The sequence below is a fragment of the Xenopus laevis genome, chromosome 5S, assembly GCF_017654675.1.
Source record: "Xenopus laevis strain J_2021 chromosome 5S, Xenopus_laevis_v10.1, whole genome shotgun sequence".
Classification (NCBI taxonomy): domain Eukaryota; kingdom Metazoa; phylum Chordata; class Amphibia; order Anura; family Pipidae; genus Xenopus; species Xenopus laevis.
The window spans coordinates 55,355,392-55,374,174 of NC_054380.1; the positions used below are offsets into that span (position 1 = coordinate 55,355,392).

Genomic DNA, 18,783 nt, shown 5'->3' on the forward strand with positions numbered 1-18,783 from the left:
TATATATATATATATATATATATATATACAAATATATACAAGGAGGTTAGTAACAGCACTCACGCTTAGAAGAATGTAGATGTGGTGCTCGTCCTTGGGGATGCTCCGGTTAGCTTCCCATAATATGTAAAGACGAAAAGATGGACAGCACTCACTTGTTAATGCTTAAATTCTGTATTGAATACAGAATTTAAGCATTAACAAGTGAGTGCTGTCCATCTTTTCGTCTTTATATATATATATATATATATATATATATATATATATATATATATATATATATATATATATATATATATATATATATATATATATATTTCCCTTACGTCCCCTACGGCAGCACCATGAGATTTATTTTGCTTTCCCTTACATGTAGGACAAGTGAGAAAAAAAGAGTTAATTCTCCCCACCCATAAATACCAGCTACTCAAAACCCCCTCTAGTGTTTTTTTGTCCTACCTTCGTAGGCAGGTGAGTGTATTATCCGCGTAAAGGTGGATGCCATATTAACGTTCTTTCTGGTTTTTTCCTAGATTAAAGATGCCAGGTCCCTAGGGGACTTGAAGACCGCAGACTGCATTACCCAAGAGGTCTTTCAGTCGGAGGTGCGAGTGGCCTCTTAGGTTTTCCCGTCGCCGCAATAGACTGTGCAGCCGAGGGTTGCCCATAAACAAAATGGTGACGATAACCTATGACACGCAACTTAGAGTTGACGTGATTGGTTAAGAGATGTTTACACTGATGATGCGGATCAGGTGTGCTGAAGTTCGCACCAGAGGATCTTTAAAGCTAATCACGCTGTGTTCAGACGCTCCCCTTGTATAGGAGTGTGATCAGCCTGCTGCTTAGACGTTGCTGCCTGGGTTGCAGCCTCCTTATTCAGCACTAAGGTACAAGGTACTCTGTGGGCATGCTTTTTACCTAAGATTCCTTTATAATCTATGTGTAAATTTTCATGTTTTTTCAGATGTCTACCCTAGAGCCACCACCTGTCAAAAGACACAGGAAGTCAAAGCATCTGCAGTGTAGAGCATGTGACATACTTCTCCCAGATGACTATGGGAAAAGGTTTTGTAAGGACTGTCTGTCCTATCTGGCTCACAAGGATGTTGAAGCACTTCCTGAAGCTTCTTCTTCGTGGATTAAGGAGTTTATAAAATCAACTATGAAGGATATGTTTAACCAGTTGCAACCTGGCCCAGTCCCTATTGCGGATGATATTGTGAATTCTCCTACAATAGTTAATCCTATATCTTTAGACGGATCAACTCAGGATTCATCCTCGGATGAGGAAGAAATCTTAGCCTTGTTTCCGGTGGAAAGCACTGCGAAATTGATCAGGAGAGTAAGGTTAACGATGGAATCTCTGGAAAGCGAGGATTCGCAGGCAACCACTTCTCAGGTAGCTAAGAAATCTAAAGATTTTCCGGTTCACCCAGTCATGAAAGATTTAATGACTAGAGAGTGGAAAAATCCTGAAAAGCCTCCGTCTATAACAAAAAGACAAAAGCTTTTGTTTCCCATTCAGGAAGAGGAGATACAGTCCTGGGGGACTCCTCCGAAAGTAGATGTAGCCATTGCCAGACTGTCTAATAAAACACTCATTCCTGTGGAAGATGGTTCAGGATTAAAGGATCCTATGGATCGCAAGATGGAGTCCTTACTTAAAAGAGTTTATAATACGGGTACAGCTATTTGTAAGCCAGCCTTGGCTGCCTCGGCAGTGGCTAGATCAACCAGGCATTGGCTCAAACAATTCACGGAGGATATCAACAACAACATATCCCGTGTGGAGCTTCTGGAATCCCTGGAAAAGGTCAATATGGCAGTTGAGTTCTTGTGTGACTCATCCATTGAAAGTATTAAGCTAGCTGCGAAAACTATGGCTTTATCTACAGCATCCAGAAGAGCTTTATGGCTAAGAACCTGGTCAGCTGATTCAGTATCCAAAAACAGCTTATGTGCCATGGCATTTGAACCAGGTCGTCTCTTTGGATCAGAGCTGGATAAACTTTTGGAATCTTTGTCAGGCTCTAAGAATAAGCGTCTTCCTCAGGAAAACCAATCAAATAGGAGCAAAAATTCCTTTTTCCGGAATAGAAGAACATCACCTAAAAGAGATAACTACTTTCAAAGAGACAGAAGAAGGAACGATACAAATTCCTTTCGGCCCAATAGAGCATTCAATTCTTCCAGAGGGGAGAGAGGATTTGGGAAAACCTTCCCACCAAAGAAAAGGCCATCCTTCTGACGCCAGAAGTTTACTGCCGGTAGGGGGCAGATTAATTTTTTTCTTTCCAGAATGGAAAGAAACCATTGCAGACGCATGGATACTCCAATTAATTGCAGAAGGCTACAGAATAGAATTTCTGAGTCTACCTCCTCAGAGGTTTATTCTTACTCCCTTAAATTCTCCAAACAAACAGCTGGCTCTCGAGCAGGCCATCACAGAATTTGTTTCAGCCAGAGTTCTCGAACCAGTGCCTCCACTGGAGATTCATCGAGGAACCTATTTAAAGGTCTTTTTAGTCCCCAAGCCAAATGGGACTTTCAGAACGATTGTAGACTTAAGACAAGTAAATCAGTTCATCCACAAGAAGACTTTTCGTATGGAAACCATCAAGTCAGTGATAAACATACTAGACAGAGGCGACTATATGGCTTCTTTGGATCTCAAAGATGCTTATCTGCATATTCCAATTTTTCATGCTCACAAGAAATTTCTTCGGATTGCTGTGTTCATCAAAGGAGTTCTGCACCATTATCAGTTCAGAGTTCTTCCTTTTGGGATAACAACGGCACCTCGGGTGTTCACCAAGGTTGTGACCTCGATAGCAGCGGTTCTAAGAGAAGAAGGGATAACTCTTATACCTTATCTAGACGACTGGCTGATTACAGCAGTGTCAGCAGCGCTGTTAAAGAAACATTTAAACAGAACCATCGAGCTGCTTCAGTATCTAGGATGGATAATAAATTGGGACAAATCAACCCTAGAACCATCCAGAGCAATAAAATTTTTGGGACTCATCATCAAATCTGCGGAAATGAAGTTATATCTTCCCCAGGACAAGATTTACAGTTTGAGGGAAGCTGTTCAAGAGATAATCAGAAACCCTCTTTTGACAATCAGAGGCTTAATGAGAGTCCTAGGTCTCATGACGGCATCAATAGAGGCTGTCGCTTGGGCGAAGTTACACATGAGACCTTTACAAACAGAGATACTTATGAGTTGGAATCGGAAAGTTTCCTCCATAGATATGAAGATATGTCTCAGCGCAGAGACACGATCCAGGTTGGAATGGTGGCTTCAGGAGAATCACCTAGTACAGGGTCTATCTTTTCAACAGCCGGAATGGATAGTGCTAACTACGGATGCCTCTCAATGGGGATGGGGAGCCCATCTGAGCCATCTAACGGCACAGGGCATTTGGGATCCAATGGAAAGCTCCATGTCCTCAAATTTCAGGGAATTGAGAGCGGTCTACAAAGCCATTATGAGTTTCCAAAGACAACTAAAAGGCAAAAGCATAAAGATTCTTTCAGACAATTCCACCACAGTGGCTTACTTGAACAAGCAGGGGGGGACCAGAGTTCCCTTGTTGAATCAGGAGCTATTCAAGATCTTGAATTGGACAGAGAGACACAGTCCTCGTCTGATGGCGGTGCATATAAAAGGAAAGGAGAATTTCATAGCGGATCATCTCAGCCGGAAAAAGATTGCTCCAGGGGAATGGTCCCTAGATCAACACATATTCTGGAGAATTACAGATCGATGGGGAATGCCAGAGATAGATCTCATGGCCAACAGGAAGAATCGCAAAACACAGAGGTTTTGCTCCTTAAACAGACTAGATCGTCCGGATTATATAGACGCCATGTCAATCAGGTGGAAATTCCAACTAGTTTACATCTTTCCCCCAATACCTATGATTCCCAAGGTTTTACAGAAGATCAGATTGGAGAGAGTGGCAGACAATTCTCTTAACCCCATTTTGGCCTCGGAGGAGTTGGTTCTCTCTGTTAATGAGAATGTCCAGAGGACAGTATTGGATTCTCCCGCACTTTCCGAAGCTATTGACCCAGGGGCCTCTGGCATATCAGCATCTTGCGAGATTGAAGATGACAGCTTGGAGACTGACAGGTCCATTTTAGAGTCGGAGGGACTCTCTAAAGAAGTAGTAGACATACTGATTCAATCCAGAAAAGCTTCTACTATCAAGTCCTATTCTAGAGTCTGGAAAAGATTCAGAGACTGGTGCAAGAGGAAACAGATTTCGGAGACTCAACCTTCTGTGCCGGTGTTGTTAAAATTTCTTCAAGAAGGTTTTGATAAAGGGTTATCGGTAAATACTATCAAAGCGCAGATCTCGGCTTTATCTGCTCTCCAAAATAGATCTTTGTCCACTCTACCGCTTCTTAAAAGATTTGTCAAGGCTATTTCAAAGATCAGGCCTAGACTCATTCAATCCTCTCCTACTTGGGACCTACCTCGGGTGTTGAAGAAATTATGTGAAGCACCTTATGAACCTCTGGAAAATATCTCCATTAAGTGTCTATCTTTCAAGACTTTATTTTTAGTAGCCATTACTTCAGCTAGAAGAGTTGGGGAAATCCAGGCTTTATCAATAAAGGAGCCTTACTTGACATTCCTTCCAGACCGTGTTGTCTTGAGAACCCTTCCTAATTTCAGACCTAAGGTTGTCAATACATATAATATCAATCAGGAGATTGTTCTACCAAACGTTCAGGAAGCCCAAGGCCACAGCTCTCAACTGGTCCTTTTGGATGTAGGCAGAATTCTGAAAGCCTACCTAAGGAGTACAGAAGAATTTAGATTATCTGAAAGTCTATTCATCAGTTTTTGCGGAAGAAATAAGGGGCTAAAGAGCTCGAAACCGTCATTAGCACGTTGGATTAGAGAGACTATCCAGACGGCCTACATTAAGGATAATCTCAATCCTCCATTTCCTGTCAAGGCACACTCTACTAGGAAAATTTCTGCTTCATGGGCAGAGGCAGCCAATGTATCCTTGGATCAGATATGTAGAGCGGCAACCTGGAGTAATCCAAATACTTTCATCCAGCACTACAGGGTAGACATTTCGGCTTCACAGGAAGCTTCCTATGGCAGTAGCATACTACAGAAGGCGATATGAAGATACCCTCCCTTGTTACTCGTTAACTCTCCATGGGTGCTGCCGTAGGGACGTAAGGGAATAAGTAAATTTATACTTACCGTAATTTACTTTTCCCTTAGTCCCTTAGGCCAGCAATAAATTACCCGCCCTAATAAAATACTTAAGCATCGGACTGTGTGTCTTATTAAAAAAAAAAAAAAAAAAAAAACACTAGAGGGGGTTTTGAGTAGCTGGTATTTATGGGTGGGGAGAATTAACTCTTTTTTTTCTCACTTGTCCTACATGTAAGGGAAAGCAAATAAATCTCATGGTGCTGCCTAAGGGACTAAGGGAAAAGTAAATTACGGTAAGTATACATTTACTTAATATATATATATATATTATATATATATATATATATATATATATATATATATATATATATATATATATTGAAATCACATGTAGCCCCATCACTAGATCACTAGACTGTCTCTGTAGCATTTTTCTACTTTCAGATTGCTGGTAACCATTTTGCAGCTGAAGTTCTGAATCATGTTTATTTAATGCATTGCAGTGTATCCAGCTTACCCTGAGGCTTAATGAATGCAATGAATAAAATGTATTTCTAGTTTATTTTCCTACATACACTGAATAGCCAAAGAATCTCAGCAACAAGGGAAGAACTAAAATACAAGTAACAAAGTGCAGGACACATCGTACAAATAAATACCATCATACCGCAGCCCTGTGAGAGAATTGTTCAATTAGATATATATTTTTTGCAACATACTAATCATCAGCCCCTTGCTTTAATTTATGGATTATTGGCCTTCTTCACTTATTTTATTTTTACTGAACATTTATTATTAAGAAACTCAGTTACAAATATGTTTCATATGAAGGGCAAACAAGCAATACATTGCAAATAACAGCATACACAAATAAAGCTGCCCATGCAAAGATTTGCTTCTTTGTCTAGGTCACAAAGTGACACATTTGGCTATGCATGCTGCATGGTGTATACACTAGTGGTAGGTGTAATATAAGTCCAACATAAGGGCTCATTTACAGATCAAGTGCAAAGAATGAAATACACATTTAGGAAACAAATTACCATGACTTGACCATTTGGGAGCCCAAGTTGCTCATTTATTTATTTTATAACTGCTCAAAATTACAGTATGTTGATGCATTCCCATTCTCAAACCATATCTGAGAGCCAGAATTATTATTCTGCCGTTTGAGATATATAGCATTACTAGATCTGCCCATGTCCATTAATGTAAGAGTTGAAATGTATACCTATCTCTTATAGCAATTCGAAAAGTTACCCCATATTTCTTTCTGTTATTTGTTGTCCAGATGAGGAGTCATTTGTGTAATAATATTTTTTAGCAATGGGATCCCATAATCTGGTCTCCAACTTGAACATTGCAGTGTTTTGAGAAAGTGAGTCAAAGTGAAATTTGAAGGTATTTCTACATTTGATATTTGATAAGTCAAATAATTATTTTTATGATGTCTTTCAAATATAACACCTTACCATTAGGGATGTCGCGGACTGTTCGCCGGCGAACTTGTTCGCGCGAACATCGACTGTTCGCGCTCGCCGAATGTTCGCGAACGTCGCGCAACGTTCGCCATTTTGGGTTCGCCTTACCTGGTGCTTTTTTTTGACCTCTCACCCCAGACCAGCAGATACATGGCAGCCAATCAGGAAGCTGTCCCTCCTGGACCACCCCCACACCCCCTGGACCACTCCCCTTCCATATATAAACTGAAGCCCTGCAGCGTTTTTTCATTCTGCCTGTGTGTGCTTGGAAGAGCTAGTGTAGGGAGAGAGCTGTTAGTGATTTGAGGGACAGTTGATAGTAAGTTTGCTGGCTAGTAATCTACTTGATACTGCTCTGTATTGGAGGGACAGAAGTCTGCAGGGATTTGAGGGACATTTCAGGTTAGGTAGCTTTGCTGGCTAGTAATCTACCTTCTACTGCAGTGCTCTGTATGTAGCTGCCTGCTGTGGGCACTGATCTCTTCTGATCTCATCTGCTGACTGCTGTAATAACCCAATAGTCCTTGTAAGGACTGCTTTTATTTTCTTTTTTGTTTTTTTACTTTGCTAGTTGCTACTATAAGAGCCCAGTGCTATTAGTCTAGCAGTGTTGGGGAGTGGGACTGGTGTGCTACTGTGCTGCTCCTAGTAGTTCAGCAGCACCAACCCGAGAATTTTTTTTTTTTTAATATACATATAATTTTTTTTTAATTTTACTTATCTTACTGTTCTTTAACGTGTACAGTGCTGTTTGCTGTTCTTCATAGTAGTGCACCAATAGTAGTGCACTTGCAGGCATTATTTGCCCAGTGTGTTCTTCAAACAACTGCCATCTAGCTCTGTGAGCTTGTTCACATACTGTCTAAATATCAATAATAATACCGGTCTCCAGAACCACCACCTGAGTGACGTTTTTCAAGCAGCAATAATATATTCCGTATCCACTGCTATAGTAGTGTATACGTTGACCTTGTAGGCATTGTTTGCCCAGTGTGTTCTTCATTTTCAAACAACGGCCATCTAGCTGTGTGAGCTGTTTCACATTCTGTCTAAATATCAATAATAATACCGTCTCCAGAAAGACCACCTGAGTGACGTTTTTCAAGCAGCAATAATATATTCCGTATCCACTGCTGTAGTAGTGTATACGTTGACCTTGCAGGCATTGTTTCAATTTGTTTGCCCAGTGTGTTCTTCATTTTCAAACAACGGCCATCTAGCTGTGTGAGCTTTTTCACATTCTGTCTAAATATCAATAATAATACCGTCTCCAGAAACACCACCCGAGTGACGTTTTTCAAGCAGCAATAATATATTCCGTATCCACTGCTGTAGTAGTGTATACGTTGACCTTGTAGGCATTGTTTGCCCAGTGTGTTGTTCATTTTCAAACAACTGCCATCTAGCTGTGTGAGCATGTTCACATACTGTCTAAATATCAATAATAATACCGTCTCCAGAACCACCACCTGAGTGACGTTTTTCAAGCAGCAATAATATATTCCGTATCCACTGCTGTAGTAGTGTATACGTTGACCTTGTAGGCATTGTTTGCCCAGTGTGTTTTTCATTTTCAAACAACGGCCATCTAGCTGTGTGAGCTTTTTCACATTCTGTCTAAATATCAATAATAATACCGTCTCCAGAAACACCACCCCGAGTGACGTTTTTCAAGCAGCAATAATATATTCCGTATCCACTGCTGTAGTAGTGTATACGTTGACCTTGTAGGCATTGTTTGCCCAGTGTGTTGTTCATTTTCAAACAACTGCCATCTAGCTGTGTGAGCTTGTTCACATACTGTCTAAATATCAATAATAATACCGTCTCCAGAACCACCACCTGAGTGACGTTTTTCAAGCAGCAATAATATATTCCGTATCCACTGCTGTAGTAGTGTATACGTTGACCTTGTAGGCATTGTTTGCCCAGTGTGTTCTTCATTTTCAAACAACGGCCATCTAGCTGTGTGAGCTTTTTCACATTCTGTCTAAATATCAATAATAACACCGTCTCCAGAAACACCACCTGAGTGACGTTTTTCAAGCAGCAATAATATATTCCGTATCCACTGCTGTAGTAGTGTATACGTTGACCTTGTAGGCATTGTTTGCCCAGTGTGTTGTTCATTTTCAAACAACTGCCATCTAGCTGTGTGAGCTTGTTCACATACTGTCTAAATATCAATAATAATACCGTCTCCAGAAACACCACCTGAGTTGTTGTTGTTGTTTTAAAAATAATGCCAGGCAAAGGCAGGCCGCCACGCAGAGGGCACTAGGGGCCGTGCTGCTATGCTATCCTGTGGCCCTAGGAAATTGCCCAGTTTTAAAAAGGCAATGACCCTGAACTCCCAAAATGCTGAAGAGGTAGTTGACTGGCTTACACAGCACACCCCATCCTCTACCGTTTCTAACTTTACCACAACATCCTCATCCTCCACTGCTATGGCCACCCCACGTAACACTTCCTCCACCACCGGCGCCCCTTCTTCACTGGAGTCAGAGGAGTAATTTTCACATGAGTTTCTTGAACTGAGTGATGCGCAATCATTATTGGCAGAAGAAGATGAAGGAGATGAGGACGTTACACCAGATTTAATTCTGGCAGAGAACACAACAGAGATGGACATAATGAGTGATGAGGAGGTCCCCGCTGCTGCTTCCTTCTGTGAGCTGTCAGAAGAAATTGATGCATCTGAGGAGAATGATGATGAGGAGATTGATGTTTTGTGGGTGCCCAGTAGAAGAGAGCAAGAGGAGGATAGTTCAGATGGAGAGACGGAGAGTCAGAGAGGCAGGAGGAGAATAAGACTTAGAAGAAGCAGGGAGGACAGCTCGCAGGGAACAGTAGGGCAACAACATGTATCGGCACCTGTGGTCAGCCGGCCAACGCGCCCGCCATTGCCGCCAACGCCGCCAACTTCTACTGTTACCGCCAGATTGCCAGCTTCAAAAAGGTCAGCAGTGTGGGATTTTTTTAATGTGTGTGCCTCTGACAAAAGTGTTGTAATTTGCAATGAGTGCAGTCAGAAACTGAGTCTTGGGAAGCCCAACAGCCACATAGGTACAACTTCTATGCGAAGGCACATGAACGGCAACCACAAAGCACTTTGGGAGCAACACCTCAAAGGCAACAGGCAAACTAAAAGCCACCCTCCTTCTGGTCCAGCATCTTACTGCTCTACCTCTGCTGTCCTTGACCCGTCTGAACCACCCTCCACTCCGCCTTCCACCTTGACCACCAGTTCCCATTCCCAGTCATCTGCCCCCAGCCAAGTTTCTGTGAGGGCCATGTTTGAGCGTAAGAAGCCAATGTCTGCGAGTCACCCCCTTGCCCGGCGTCTGACAGCTGGCTTGTCTGCACTCTTAGCCCGCCAGCTTTTACCATACCAGCTGGTGGACTCTGAGGCCTTCCGCAAATTTGTAGCAATTGGGACACCGCAGTGGAAGGTACCCAGCCGCAATTTTTTTTCAAAAAAGGGAATACCACACCTGTACCACCATGTGCAGAGCCAAGTCACCACATCTCTGTCACATAGTGTTGGGCCAAAGGTCCATATGACTACTGACGCATGGTCCTCCAAGCATGGTCAGGGCAGGTATGTCACCTACACTGCCCACTGGGTGAACTTGGTAATGGCTGGGAAGCAGGGAATGTGTGGCTCAACAACGACAGTGGAGTTGGTGTCACCGCCACGAATTGCACGCGGTGCACGCGGTTCTGCCACCACCTCTACTCCTCCTTCGCTCTCTACCTCGTCTTCTTCCTCTTCTTCCTCCTCTGCTGCTGGGTCCTCCTCCTCCACACCTGTGCACCCCCAGCTCCCCCTAGGCTATTCGACGTGCCAGGTACGCCGTTGTCATGCTGTCTTGGGGATGACGTGCCTGGAAAGCAGAAACCATACCGGATCTGTACTCCTGTCATCTCTGCAGTCACAGGCCGATCGGTGGCTGACCCCACACCAACTGAAGATCGGAAAAGTGGTGTGTGACAATGGAAGCAATCTGTTGGCAGCACTGAGACTGGGCAATTTAACACATGTGCCCTGCATGGCACATGTTCTGAATTTAATAGTCCAACGTTTTGTCTCGAAGTACCCAGGATTCCAGGACGTTCTTAGGCAGTCCAGGAAGGTGTCGGCCCATTTCAGACGTTCCTACACAGCCATGGCACGCCTTGCTGACATTCAGCAGCGGTACAACATGCCAGTCAGGCGTTTGATTTGCGACAGCCAGACTCGCTGGAATTCAACGCTCCTCATGTTGGAACGTCTGCTGCAACAACAAAGAGCCGTCAACGAATACCTGTTTGAACTGGGTGGTAGGACTGGATCTGCAGAGCTGGGGATTTTTTTCCCCCGTTACTGGGTGCTTATGCGCGATGCCTGCAGGCTCATGCGCCCTTTTGAAGAGGTTACAAATATGGTCAGTCGCACCGAAGGCACCATCAGCGACCTAATACCCTTTGCTTTCTTCCTGGAGCGTGCCGTGCGACGAGTGACAGATGAGGCTGTAGACCAGCGTGACGAGGAGCAGGAAGCGCACGATTTCTGGTCGGAATCACCAGAACGAACCCAGGCACCTGCTGCAACGCAGGGAGAGGTGTCAGAAGTGGAGTCAGAGGAGGAAGGTGGCTTTGTGGAGGAGGAGGACCAACAGGAGCAGGCTTCCCAGGGGGCTGGTGGTGACCTTTTGGGGACCCCTGGTCTTGTACGTGGCTGGGGGGAGGAGACCGTGGATGATGCAGTCCTTGATAACGAGGAAGCGGAGATGGATACCTCTGCATCCAACCTTGTGAGAATGGGGTCTTTCATGCTGTCATGCCTGTTGAAGGACCCCCGTATCAAGAGGCTTAAGGAGAAGGACCTGTACTGGGTCGCAACGCTACTAGACCCTCGGTACAAGCATAAAGTGGCAGAAATATTACCAACGTACCACAAGTCCGAAAGGATGCTGCATTTACAAACCAGCCTGCAAAACATGTTGTACAATGCTTTTAAGGGTGATGTCACTTCAGGAACTCATCAACATTCCAGGGGCAGAGGTGCCAGTAATCCTGCCACGAGTGCACCTGCAAGGACAAAGCACTTTGGCCACTCTGTAACGTCAGACATGCAAATGTTTTTCAGTCCAAGGCAGCGCCAGAACCCTTCTGGATCCACCCTCAAAGAACGCCTCGACCGGCAGGTAGCGGACTACCTGGCATTAACTGCAGATATCGACACTCTGAGGAGCGATGAACCCCTGGACTACTGGGTGCGCAGGCTTGATCTGTGGCCAGAGCTGTCACAATTTGCCATGAACCTCTTGTCTTGCCCCGCCTCAAGTGTCCTCTCAGAAAGGACCTTCAGTGCAGCAGGAGGGATTGTAACTGAGAAGAGAACTCGCCTAGGTCACAAAAGTGTGGATTACCTGACCTTTATTAAAATGAATGAGGGGTGGATCTCGGAGGGTTACTGCACGCCGGAAGACTTGTTCTGAGTTTCTGACTCCCCATGCAGCTGTCCTTCTCTGCACGCCTCATGACTCCACACACAGCTGCCCTTTAGCGTCCTCCTCCCTCCGCCACCGTTACAAACTAGGGTGCAAACCCTACTGGTTTCATTTGAATCCAGGTAAATCCTGAGTTTTTCTGGCCTCTGTACTTCAGTGGCTGCAACCAAAAAAATGAATATTTTCAGCATTTATATGGCATATTTTTTCTGGCCTCTGTGCTTCAGTGGCTGTGACAAAAAAAAATGAATATTTTCAGCATTTATATGGCATATTGTTTCTGGCCTCTGTGCTTCAGTGGCTGCGACAAAAATAAATGAATATTTTCAGCATTTATATGGCATATTTTTTCTGGCCTCTGTGCTGCAGTGGCTGCGACAAAAAAAAATGAATATTTTCAGCATTTATATGGCATATTGTTTCTGGCCTCTGTGCTTCAGTGGCTGCGACAAAAATAAATGAATATTTTCAGCATTTATATGGCATATTTTTTCTGGCCTCTGTGCTGCAGTGGCTGCGACAAAAAAAAATGAATATTTTCAGCATTTATATGGCATATTTTTTCTGGCCTCCGTTATTCAGTGGCTGTGACAAAAAAAAAATGAATATTTTCAGCAATTATATGGCATATTTTTTCTGGCCTCTGTGCTTCAGTGGCTGCGACAAAAATAAATGAATATTTTCAGCATTTATATGGCATATTTTTTCTGGCCTCTGTGCTGCAGTGGCTGCGACAAAAAAAAATTAATATTTTCAGCAATTATATGGCATATTTTTTCTGGCCTCTGTGCTTCAGTGGCTGTGACAAAAATAAATGAATATTTTCAGCATTTATATGGCATATTTTTTCTGGCCTCTGTGCTGCAGTGGCTGCGACAAAAAAAAATTAATATTTTCAGCAATTATATGGCATATTTTTTCTGGCCTCTGTGCTTCAGTGGCTGTGACAAAAAAAAAAGAATATTTTCAGCATTTATATGGCATATTTTTTCTGGCCTCTGTGCTTCAGTGGCTGCGACCAAAAAAAATAATATTTTTAGCATTCATATGGCATATTTTTTCTGGCCTCTGTGCTTCAGTGGCTGCGACAAAAAAAAATTATATTTTTAGCATTCATATGGCATATTTTTTCTGGCTATGTGCTTCAGTGGCTGCGACAAAATTTTTTTAATATTTTTAGCATTCACATGGCATATTTTTTCTGGCCTCTGTGCTTCAGTGGCTGCGACAAAAAAAACATAATTTTTCAGGAAAGTACACATGCCTAATTTTTCAGGGTTCTGCAACAGTGGCAAAATCGCATCTTTTATGGTCACCGCAGGTGATCAATAAAGTAGACCAAAACTGGGCCCACACTGCAGAATCAGTGTTTTTTGGTTCACTTCACTGTACATTGAATTACCTCTGCCTGACCGTGCACGTGTGCACAAGCACGGTGACTGCTAAACACACCACTACAGAAATATTGCCACCAACAGGACGAACATCCTGGAGGTGACAAGCTCAACTAGTAATTAACAACTATTATTTGCTCACTTGACGGTATCATTCATTAAAGCTCTTTGCGTTTTTTTGCGTTGCAGTAAGCGCCGCGTTTCGTCTTTGCGTGTGAACAAGCTGTAACCTTTACATGTAGACGCTGGACATTTTAAAGCAGTTTATTACACAGGTTTAGAAATGTAGTGTGATTTCTGCCCTTTACAGCACAAAACGCAGCGCTGTGTCAACAATGTATTTTTTAGAAAAATTTTTGCCCTTGATCCCCCTCTGGCATGCCACTGTCCAGGTCGTTGCACCCTTTAAACAACTTTAAAATCATTTTTCTGGCCAGAAATGTCTTTTTTAGCTTTTAAAATTCGCCTTCCCATTGAAGTCTATGGGGTTCGCGACGTTCGCGAACCGTTCGCATTTTTGACGCAAGTTCGCGAATATGTTCGCGAACTTTTTTTCCGACGTTCGCTACATCCCTACTTACCATGAAAGTGTTTAGAAAGTGTTATTTAAACCAATCTACTGACTGTGAAAGTAAATAATTTCATTCCTTAGACAAACATGAATTATTTTATCATTGGCAGTGGGATTCCCTACTGGGGCTGACTGTATTTATTTCAAAAGAAAATCAGGGAAAAAAACAATGACCAACAACATTTATGAATCAGCCATTAGTGTGTTGTCTCTTATTTAGATTGCTCATATCTTTGTGGATACAGAGTCTTTGCAGCCTTGTTTTGTGAATGGAATAATGTGAGGTGCAGAGTTTGCATCAGAACTAGTATCTTGTAACAGCTAGTCATCAGGCAGCATACATGGATCACTTCTCTGAATATAAACATTGGTTGCTATTGGTAACGTGGTGCAAATTTTGCAACTCTCATTAAATTACCAAATTTGTGTTTTTCTGTTTACATAACCACCCCTGGTGACAAGGTGGTACAATACAATACAATATTTCTGACTTACAGATCCTGAGTCCCCTTTGCAAGGTGAAAGGGTACTGGGAATTCTTCTTCGGCAGTGCCTCCACCTAATGGGATCCTTTGCAAGGTGAAAGGGTACTGGGAATTCTTCTTCGGCAGTGCCTCCACCTAATGGGATCCAGGAATACACCTGTGGGTAGCCCCATTAGGAATAACTTGCAACACACACACTTTGCTCTTATAAAAACAACAACTTTGTATAAGGAAAGTGTAATTTAAAGGGTAAGTAAAAACACATTTACATCATCCAATATAACCCACTCCCCTGGGACCCTGTGGCAGTCCATTTCCTGGCCCTCCATGCCAGGCAAAGTCCTACACTAGTCCATTTGCAGATTAAAGTTTCAGTCCCTTATCCCAAATGAGTACAATAGGTCCCAAGTAGCACTAGCAGCCCAAATACCTCTCCCTCCAGATTTAGTATTGGCTCCCTGGTGGCAGGCATAAACAAAGCCTGGGTCACTAATGGAATATTACTGGATCCTCTCTTTTTCCACCCTCCCCTGGCATCACTCACCCTGGGGATTTACTCAGACGGGCAGGCCACCTAGAGCTGGAGCAGGCATCCACAGCGATGAATCCATTCCATAAACATATGCAGCTTGTGTTATCCTTCAGACATAGCTCCCAGCACTGTCTATAGAGCGAGCACACTGTTGCTGAATTCGTAGCTGAACTGTAGCTCCCAGCACTGTATATAGCATTTCACATTCAGTTGAGAAATACGGAGCTTCCGACCCTCTCGATCGAGCTCCCAGGCATGGGGTCACCACCCCAGCCGCAGAGGCCCTCCTGCCTCATTTTGCCTATTTATTAAGGTGGCCCTGATTGTTTACTACAATATTTGCCTACATTTTGATGAATTATGGGTCTACCATCTGGATTTTATACAGTATGAGATGCAAACATTCGCTACAGCATCTAACCAACCACAATTGAACTGATATTTGTAACCATCATGTGCTTAAATTCTACTAAGAAAGGAATAACTTTTCTGCAATTGTACAAGTCATGTAAAATGAATTTTGCCCATAAAACAGTGCAAAAAGCTGTGTAAAATAAATGGCTAGTTTATCAAGGTGTGTGTAATTTTACTCCATGCGAATGCCAGATTTTACGCAATTATTTTACATTGCTTCCAGAAAAAAATGCATAAAAATGTTACGTTGTTTTTTACACGGCAAGGCCTGGTGATCTGGAGTGTATTATTTTGCCGTTTTTTGCACCACATCATAAATATACCCTTAGTAAAATAAAATAAAGATGCTCTTTGAAGTTTTATTAAAGGGGGAAGGCAAATTATTAGGGTAGGACTAAACTTTATTCTACTCACACTCTTTGTGGATCCAGTGGGCAGGTTCCTAAATGGAAATGTATTATTAATGGTGTGTCATATACACTTGTCGTTTGGAATGCTTTAAACAAAAATGTAATTACTTATTGATTCTTTAATAACTGATGATTCATAAATAAGTATCCAGCAAAGGGGAACATGACAAATGGCAGCTTTAAGTTGCCAGATAACACCCTTGTCGATAAATTAGGACCTACTCTTTATTCATCTTCTGGACATGGGAAAGTTGCTTATAAATAATTTGTTTTTAAAAATGTAATGACAGATTGCAGTATATCTGACCCATGGAGCAGAAGACTTCCTTGATAGGATTAGGCTTTTCTTTTATCTAAAACATACTTAAGGAACTCTCAAATTACTTTTTAATAGATCCCAGCATTCGCCAACAAATGACCTTACAAAATGAGGACTGATAACAAAGTCAGACCATAAAGAGATCTCTGTAACCATTTTTAAAACATTTGAGAAATGGAATAGACCTCCACTGACAACTTAATGAGCACAGAACCTTTGTAGAAAGAATTAATCTTTTGAATTTAATGAAAATGAAGCCACAGATCTAATGGTCACGTGGTGTGCTTACTATATGTTACAGATAAAGGACACAATCAAATTAGTCTTATATTAATCTCTGTAAAAAAACAAAAAGATACAAAATTTCAATTTCATTACAGGCTGTATTATCCAATTTGGAGCAAAAATATATATAGATCCCTAGAAAAATGTTACTAAAGCATGTTGGCTTTATTATATCACTTTACTCAGTCCAGTAACTAGATTCTCTTTCCTTCACTCTGGAGTGGCCTCCATTTATGGGGCAAAACCCGGTGTGATCCCCCTAAACTTCACACCTATAAAAAAAGATGTTTTGGTTCGGCCTATGCAACACAAGTTGGGCTTTTTGTTAATCATGTATTTATTTGCTTATCTAACCCTTTTGCATCAAAGAAGATTAAAGCTGGCCATAGACATGCACATACTGTATACCTTTAATATTGGATGAATGATTATGCGGTGCAATCTCCAGACCTGCCACTAACCATCCAGATATAAAAAAATATATAATAAAATAGTAAAAGAACAGATCAGACAATGTTCTACCCCTAACAGAAATTTTACGAAAGTTGTGTCCGACAAAAGCTGGTGACAGTCTCCCACTGATATTGTCAGATTGTAAATACATGCAGAGAAATTATCGGTAGCCAACAGAAATCTTCATACCTGTCCGATCGGCTGAACGACCGATTTCCATGGCACCAAAAATGTTGAGACAATCCACACACGGTCGAAAATCGTACAAAACGTAAGATGGAATCTTTGTGTCTATGTTAGCTGCTAGTTGAAACCACGATTAAAGTCTATTTCACAAAAACAGAAATGCAATGAAAGTTAATAAAAGATCCGAATATAAAGAGTACAAACTGAAAAAAATGCTTAATACAAAAAGTTCAAACAAAAAAAAGTGCTGAACGCTCCATTTTTAGCGCTGATGTCTGTGTGGTCTGTTAACTGTGGTGTGGAGTGGGCAGGATCTGGGTTGGGGCTTGGGGGCTGGGATGGGCAGGGCCAAGGGGACCCAGAAAATTTTGTTGTGCGGTGCCCGTAAGTTCTAATGGTGGCCCTGAGTGCAACTGCCTCTCAGGATGCACTGACGCATGTCTACATTCATGTTCTTCCCCTGACAGCAATTGTATGAAAGTTATGTCCAAAAAAGATGGTGACAGTCTCCCACTGAAAATCATACGATTGGCAATACATGCAGAGAAATTATCGGCAGTCTACAGAAATCTTTTAACCTGGCTGATCGACCAAACGACCTGACAGACAATGGCGGGACTCTCCACACACAGTCCGCAAATACAGGTATGGTATATATCTATATATATATATATATAAAACTATGGGATCTCTTATCCAGTACTCTTCTATCCAGAAACCTCAAAATTATGGGAACGATCTCCCATAGAGTCCGTATTTAGGAAAAAAGTTAATTTTTAAAAATGATTTCCTTTTCTTCTGTAATAATGAAACTGTACCCCATAATTTAATCCAAACGAAATTGCATGAATCAATATTGGTGGCAAAACAATCCTACTTGTTTTTTTAATATGCTATCAATTTATATACATTATGTGCACACAGACAGAAAGATCACTTTAAAATCGTAAAAATAGGAGCGTTCACGTTTTCCTGCTAGATGCATGCCAGTAGAATTATCATCTCATTAGTTCTTGAAACGGCAGAATGCCATTATTGCAGCACGATTACTTTTTTACAGTAGTTTGGAAACAAGCTCTTTTTTCTAGGCGCCAGTGGATTATCAGTGGCTTTGCAAGGCAAGGTTCAAATAAGTCAGCAAACAGAGGAATGCCTGTCTCTGCAGCTTGATCTTCTTTGAAAAAGTATTGCACAATCTGCAAGAACCAAAAAAAAAAGACTTGTATCATTATTTCTCATGTTTGTGAAGAACCAGTCATCCATTAAATTCTGTTTTATTTATCACAATTGGTTGATTTTATCTAGATAAGTTAAAAGCCTTTTCAAAATATAAAGGCAATGATATCCTTTGGGTAATGACACTTATTTCTGGATCACAAAATATTGTTAAGGCATGTCTGTTGCTTAAACCTTTCCACAGTTCTGAAGATATTAAGTCATAATATGAAAGCAAACATTAACCATAAAGATTGAGAGACCTGTGCTATAGTTTATTACTCTTCCCCTGTAAGAGTTTTGCAGCTTTGTCAGCAGTTTTCTTCTTTAATACAGCTACCTCCAGGCTTGC

At 41.9% G+C, this 18,783-nt stretch overlaps 1 protein-coding gene across 1 annotated transcript; it reads left to right on the forward strand.

Moving 5' to 3' along the window:
- Nucleotides 1–668: 668 nt before the first annotated feature.
- On the forward strand, nt 669–2,507 carry LOC121394226 (lamina-associated polypeptide 2, isoforms alpha/zeta-like). The gene is made up of 2 exons (XM_041564584.1): nt 669–890; nt 968–2,507. Exon 2 carries the CDS (start codon nt 968–970, stop codon nt 2,249–2,251), a length of 1,284 nt encoding a protein of 427 aa, XP_041420518.1. The 5' UTR covers nt 669–890; the 3' UTR covers nt 2,252–2,507.
- Nucleotides 2,508–18,783: the final 16,276 nt, after the last annotated feature.

What these genes read in the sequence shown, in the direction of transcription:
- LOC121394226 (XM_041564584.1), top strand. Translation starts at nt 968, where the DNA reads ATGTCTACCCTAGAGCCACCACCTGTCAAAAGACACAGGAAGTCAAAG.